The sequence below is a fragment of the Cupressus sempervirens genome, chromosome 4 (assembly GCF_028749045.1).
Source record: "Cupressus sempervirens isolate cs-2001-9-10 chromosome 4, ASM2874904v1, whole genome shotgun sequence".
Lineage (NCBI taxonomy): Eukaryota > Viridiplantae > Streptophyta > Pinopsida > Cupressales > Cupressaceae > Cupressus > Cupressus sempervirens.
This window is the reverse complement of record NC_143121.1, coordinates 349,136,310-349,143,853: the sequence shown is the minus strand read 5'-3', so window position 1 is coordinate 349,143,853 and position 7,544 is coordinate 349,136,310. Positions and strand designations below refer to the sequence as shown.

Here is a 7,544-nt window from a genome sequence, read left to right as displayed (position 1 = left end):
TCCTATTATTCCATGAATTCATGAACTACATAGAAACTACCTTGTCATACCCTTCAATGCATTGCATAAATGATACTAACCCTCCTCTCAATTATGTCCATTTCACCTCTTTGTAATTTTCGATAGGGTTAAGTTCAATATAGACAGGGTTTCCATTGATCTCTCCATTCTCATCCAAGTCCTGAATGAAATCTTTGGAAGTATCTAAGATAACCTAAGCCCTACCCAAAAAGAGAGTTAAAAACCCAAAGAGAACACCCATAACCTTTTGGTTTAAGAAATTGATATGACAAATACTCAAATGTAAAGGCTCAAGGAAATAATACCACTTCAAAAGCTCAATGCACAAAGTTTCATTATTATCCTTGATACTCTCTACCTCATTTAAAAATCCACTTGCACTGTTTCCAATATGGATGCCCTTTTTCCTCTAGCATGATCCCACCAAATCTCATAACTATTTGCACACCAACTTTGGCAAGTTTTGTCATCATTTTTTCCCCTTTCGCCAGCCAATTATAATGCCATTCCACCTAATAGAGATATGGTAATCTTCTAGTGAACCTTTCATATTAATAATAAAACACCAAAAGACTAAAACTAATCCAATTATATATGATTTCCTCATCATTTAGCTTCTTTAATAATTAATTGTTGATTGTGATCTGGAAGCTCATTCATATTTCCCTAGGTGCACATGTTTGGGTTGGGTACCCAATCACAACCAATGCATCTGCCACACCATTTCCTTCCCAGTGAATGTGCCCAATGGACACATTCCAAAGTCTAGATATAAAGTTTCATCTATCTTTAATAAGATGGGAGATATTCTAGTGAATGTTACTACTTTCTTTTAAGGCTTCAATTATTAACTAGGAATCTCCCTCCACAATTAAAGTTTGAATATCCTAGAGGGTGGATAGTTTGATCCCCCCAAAATAGGCCCATAGCTTCCCCATAATTACTTCTATTTCCTCCATAGTTGTAGGCAAAGGTCAGAACAAGATTGCCTTGGTGGTCTCTTATAATACCCCCATAGTAGCTTGATCTCGCTTTGTAGATCCATAAAAAATCAACTTGAACCATAGGGTGGTGGGGGTTTCCATTTCACTCTCTGTCGAGTCATCAGTTTAGAATTGTCAAATTTGGAGACAAAATCCCTAATACCTCAATTATCCATGATAACCTACTCATATGAAATTAGGGGGTAAGTGGGGGTCTGCCATTTCCAATTGACACCTTTGTTGTGCAAATATTATCTTCTATTTCATAGACTATAATTTGAACTCTTATGTTTCATTAATATATATAAAATATGGACCAAAATTTCTCATAGCTCACATTCAATAACTCTTTGGCATGCCTATTATATGTATAGGTGTGATTTCTAGTTTATATCACACTCAAAACAACTTTCAATAATCTGTCCTCCATTTGATAAATTGCGAGCACTTCCTTTTGATTAAATTTTTTCATATGTGCACTATTTCTATTTTAGAATTTAGTTACTATTATATTTCACTCTAATATATTAAAAATTAAAAATTCTACAAATACAGTGCATGTACCATCAAGCTATTACTAATGAATAGAATAAAAAGGACAAATATTACTTTGAAGTATGTATAATATCTATCATCTTTTTATGTTTACTAAGAGAAGTATGAGAAACGGTCTAGATTTCAAACATGTAAGAAGTGTGACATAGTAAATTGTGCTAACTATTATACAATCTGCTTTTCTAGATCTATCAACTCTTTACTTCTAAGTAAAGTCTGCTGACTAATAAAATATTCTCCATAGTTTTAACTATTGTATATGAATTTGCAAAGACAAAGTTGGCAAGAGTGACATTTTTTTAATTACATTACATTTTGTGGATTGATTTAGTTATTAGCAATCTCAAGCCTTTGCACTATTTGTTGTATCCTTTAGATATACTTGCCAAAGTTAATTTCACTTAAAAAATTGAATTATAATATTGTTATTTCACAATATTCCAAATTTTAACATAAATTAAAGGCCTCCTCCATAGCAACATTCCAATTTTAACATAAATTGAAGCCAATCTCGTTCACAACAAAATGATGAGAAGAAAAGTAGAGTTGAGATATGAAGGTTGAGATTAAAATTATAATGAACAAATGAAAATCTAAATCATTATTCTATCAAGAAGTTTGACTTTTGACAAAATAGCATAAACAATTTATTCAGTAGTTAAAATTGATTTTCTTCTAAACTTAATTTTTTCTCATTTAAGATAGGTCCATTTATTTCAGACATTGCTATCAGGATTTAACTATGTGATTTTGAGTCAAACTCATTGACCCATGTTTCATGAGTAGTGATTCAACATGAATCCATCTCACATGAGAATAAATGGAACACTTACCACTCATTGGATCTAGGTGATGCTCATAGCGGTGAAGCACTGAGACTTCCCAGGAGGTCACCCATCTTAGTACTGCTCTAGCCTGAGCGCACTTAACTACGGAGTTTCCTCCATGGTTAAACCCAAAGCTTGCAACCCCATTTGCAAAACCTTCACCAAGTGTTGTGTCTTATGAACCATTCATTAGAAAGCCCCTTAAGCTCATCAATTGATAAGTATGAGATAATTTCCACAACAAGTCAAATTGTGATATTGCTATCAGGATTTAACTGTGATTTTGAGTCAAACTCATTGACCCATGTTTTATGAGTAGTGATTCAACATGAATCCATCTCTCATGAGAATAAATGGAATGCTTAGCACTCATTGGATCTAGGTGATGCTCATAGGGGTGAAGCACTGAGACTTCCCGGGAGGTCACCCATCCCAGTACTACTCTAGCCTGAGTGTGCTTAACTATAGAGTTTCCTCATGGATTTTTCTGAAAATTTCAGCATTTGATCTTCATTATCTGCATAGTTTGTAGTCGAAAACAACAAAAAATTTGGGAAAAAAATCACTACATTTTCATGAATCTGGAAAAAAAGGAAGTTTGACTTTATTTTGTCTTTAGTACATTTTGTTTTGGAGATTAACCTGTCTCATTTATTACACCATGAGAATTGATTCAGACAGCACTCCATGCAGAGACTGCAAATAATGGCGTTCCTTTCCACTTTATAATAATGGCATGTCCATCGGCATCCAGAGTGTAATGTTCTCTGCAAGCACATTCTTTTAATAACAGTTGAGCCTGGTACATAGCTCGAAAGCTGAAGCTCTTTTCACCGAACCCTGCTTGTTTAAAGAAACACCTCCACAGATCAGTTCCAGCATGCCTAACAAACCTCTCCTTTCCATCGTACACTATCATATTCCTAATGTGACTCCCAGGTAACAATTCCTCATGCTTCATCCTCCTAATATCACTTCTCTCGGTCAAGCTAACATCCAACAGATCAAAATATGCCATGTAAAAGAAAAGTACCTCGCTCAAACTGTCCGCAAAAGATGGACAATTATGCTGCGCTTCTACTTCGACATTCACCATGATACTTGGGCTCAGTTTTTTAATAACCCTTAACAGATTTTCGAGAAGGGAAGTGTCGTATAACAGACTTTTCAGAACAAATGGAGCATGAACTGCCAATGCCTCCCCAGATTCACCGGCGAAAAAGCCTTCCTTAATCTCCTCTACTCTCGCAATCTCCATCGTGTTGTACGAGAATGGAATCGCCAGAGATTCAGCGAGCTCATGAAAGTCTTTCTCCGCTTTTCAAAAGCTGCTCGCCGTCCATCCCAACTACTGTAATTCTGAGAAGCTGAAGCGCAGGGAGATCAGATGAAATGGATCTGTGTGCCAGATATTCCATCAATATTGTCCAGCGCGAGCCAGTTCGCATCCCCAAATCAATTACATGAATTTTCTCGGCATTCCCCACGACGTCAATGATTGCCTGCACAGACGTGAACTACTCCACTCTGACATAGGGCAGAAGTTCGCTAGAGTAACCAATGAGACTGTAAGACTCAGTTTTGTCAAATTCACCGACAATATTGAAAGCAAAACTGGGGACTAATTTAGCTGTGTTATTTAAAGTTCTGAGGGTTTTGAGTTGGATTTTCTCCTGCAGGGCGGTGGAGATAGAGTAGCCGAGCCTCTGTGTGGCATTCTCCGTCTGAAAAGACAATTGTTTGCATTTGGTCACCATTTCAGCAGCCTCGTCATATTTTTCCTTGCCAATCATATGTCCACACTTGAGCAGAAGTTGGACCAATTCCGTCCCCTTGTCTTCCTCTCCATCAGAAAGAAACTTTTCATGCTCTCGCAGACGCCCAAAGCTGGCTTCCATGGCAAAGTATCCCAAAAAGTATAGTAAAAGGCTAGACTTCAATTACCAGACCACACTGTTAATGGCGTCCTCCTCCCACCAAATACTACCAGATAGATATATATATATATATATATATATAATTCGCGTTTACTTTGATGTCGTAATATTCATCAAATGCAACGAGATATATTCAAATTTTGCGTTGTTGTTGACGTCGGAATCTCGCCGAATACAATGAGATATCTGCAAATTTGGTGTTGATGTTAACGTCGTAATCTCACCAAATACAAGGAGATGTGTACAAAGCAAAAGCGTAGACAAGAATGTTATTGATGTCCTCGCATATATAAATTTATCTTGATCTCGTAATCTAATCAAATACAATGAGACACGTGAAAATTTTGAATTGATCTTGACGTCGCAATCTCGTAAATCTCGTACTGCGAAGGTCGTAATCTCATCAAAAACAAGGCGACGCGTTCAAGTTCGGTGTGATGTGTAATGTACTCGTTACATAAAGTGAAACCAGAAACATACAAATTCGACTTAATTTAAATCGGTAGAAACATGTAAATTTAGAGGCCAGGCCTTTAAGGAACATTTGAAGCGTTGACCCTATTCAATTGCCAATGTGGGGCTGAGCCATAATCTACAGGTCGTCGTTAAGATATGCTTGAATAATATATTTTGGAGGAGCCGGAGAGTTCATGTGTTAACAGCGGCCGGCATTTTTAACTGCGATTAATGGTATTTGCATTGAGAACAAAAAGAAGAACAAGAGCAATATTGTGTGTTCATATCGTGAACAGTACAGGAGATTCTATGTTTCAAAATGCATGCTATTTTTTTCAATCTTGGCTCTTATTCATTATATTTTAAAAATGACAAATCTACAGAGATTAATTGTTTTTAGTTCTTTTATGAATAGTTTTCTTCTATTAATAAATTAATATACTAGTCATAAATTCACAAAAAAGGAGTTGGGGGATACAAGATCACTTTGCGTGAGTTCACAAATTCGGCATGATGTGTGATGTACTCACTACACAAAGTAAAATCAGAAACATACAAATTCAACTTAATTTAAATCAGTAGAAACATGTAAATTTAGAGGCCAATCCTTGTGCCTATTTGGTTGTTGGAATATAGATTAAGCATTGGCATTTTGAATGTTGGCTCTGGGATTCTAGAATTTAGAATCTAGATTATGATTAGGGAATTCAATTTGGGATTGTTTGGTTGACCAAGAATTCATTCTGAGAATACAGATTTCCTCCGTTTGGTTGCACATTGTGGAATTGGAATACTAGCCAAAATAACATGCAAAATATTATCATCCAACTGTAACTGATGGATGTAGGAATGTCCTGGATTCAAATGGTGACAAGATTTCTAACAATTGTTCTGGCATGGATAGCCAATCACATGCAATTGCTCAAAAAACCATCTTTGTTTTTCCATATAATCAACACAATCTAACAACAATACTCTTTACATGAACTAATCAGGTGCAATGAGCTTAGTAAATAACTCAATTGTGACAATGCTATAAATGAAGTTCATTTACCCTATCTAAAAATTATTTAAAACAATTTTTTTTGTGGTATCTACCAAGTTGGATCAAGCAGAAAAAGTCTGATAAATTACTCAACAATGACAATGCATTTAGAGAAAATCATTCACCTTGGCTTCAAAAATAATTCAACTTCCCAATAGCCTTGAACTAGAAAAATTACTTTGAAAAGTGGAATGAATCAATAACCAGACACGACAAACATAGTAGAAAGTAATCGGAAAATTTTTCCCCCATTTAAAAAAATTATATTTCAAAAATTTGTGCAAAAATAGGTTCCCCCAAATGGGCATCCAGATGTCAAACCCAATTAAATTTTACTTTAGTTGAAATCCTCATTTTCAAAAAATGAGAATTAAAATGGAAATTCCAAATAAAAAGTATTTTGAAGAAATTTGAAATTCTTGTTTTGGGGGTCAAATGGAGATACTGGATTCTACTTTTTCCCAATTCCAATTCTGATTGTGTGGGCTCAAACAATGGATTAGATTTTTTTTAGAATTCTGGATATTGATTCCATTTTAATTCTAGCTACCAAACAAGCCCTTAAAGAACATTTGAATTGTTGACCTTTTTGGAGGAGCCAAAGAGTTCATGTGTTAAGAATAGCTGACATTTTTATTTGTGATTAATGGTATTTGCATTAAGAACGAAAAAAAAGAAAAAGAGTGCAATTGTGTTTTCTTATTGTCAACAATACAGGATAAACATTACACACTAAGGAGAAAAGTAAGCTTCAAAAATATAAATCAACTTTGACTATTTAACACTTAGTATTAGAATGAAGTTTAGTATGTGATGTTTAAGCCGCCCCATTTACAGCATGCATGCTATTTTTCAAAGTTGGCTCTGATTCATTATTTTTTGAAATTCATAAATCAATAGAAATTAATTATTTTGAAATGAATAAATTTAAAATTAAGTGTAATCTTATAGGTGGTAGAAATAGGAAAAATGATACCAAGTTTCTAAGAATAAAATAGAAGTCATTTCTAGGAGTATTGCACAATGAATGAGCAATAGAAACACTTGGAGAGAGATATGAGGTAATTCAATATCTTGGTTTGCTAGAGAGACTTGTTTTAGGAAAGCTTCATCTCTTCTCCCTATAATTAATGAGCAATGGAAACACTTGGAGAGATATATGAGACAATTCAATATCTCGGTTTGCTAGAGAGATTTGTTGCAGGAAAGCTTCATCTTTTCTCCCTATAATTGTATATAGATTTATTTCTTTATTTTTGAGTATCTCTCATAGGTGAATGCCAGTTGGTGTTAGAGTTTATTTAACGACTTAATCCTAAATGTTGTGGTGAATGTGAGACCTTGTCTTTCGACTCTACCAATATGGGTGGTTTCTTTGTGCAATGTTAGGCCTCAAAATTTGTGTATGATTATTGTCCATACCATTATGAGTAGTATCTACCCTTAAATACCCAAATATACATGAATTATTGGTATACTTTTGGGGCCTTTCAATTTCCATTTAGAGTCACTAAAATTATCAATGCTTTCCACTACATAAATTGGAATATCATGTTGTTTGGGACTAGGATTATAAAACAATATTTATTACTTCACCAAGAGCCTTTATTAACAAGTTTTTTTTCTATCCATATGTTAACTGAGGAATATACTTTGACCTAAAGTAGTAGATTTTTCCTATTTGCTCAACAAGACTCACATTTTCCATTGTGTTTCTAGT

The 7,544-nt window shown here is 34.7% G+C and overlaps 2 protein-coding genes across 2 annotated transcripts; both read right to left on the bottom strand.

The window, feature by feature from the left end:
- Positions 1–3,059: 3,059 nt before the first annotated feature.
- Positions 3,060–3,644, bottom strand: LOC149561466 (DELLA protein RGL2-like). Its single transcript, XM_089827824.1, has one exon. The coding sequence runs from the start codon at positions 3,642–3,644 to the stop codon at positions 3,060–3,062; it is 585 nt and encodes a 194-aa protein (XP_089683950.1).
- Positions 3,645–3,684: 40 nt separating this feature from the next.
- LOC149561465 (GRAS family protein RAM1-like) lies at positions 3,685–4,284 on the bottom strand. Its single transcript, XM_089827823.1, has 2 exons — positions 3,985–4,284; positions 3,685–3,888 (listed from the first exon to the last, which is right to left on the bottom strand). Exons 1-2 carry the CDS (start codon positions 4,282–4,284, stop codon positions 3,685–3,687), a joined length of 504 nt encoding a protein of 167 aa, XP_089683949.1.
- Between the last annotated feature and the right edge of the window lie 3,260 nt (positions 4,285–7,544).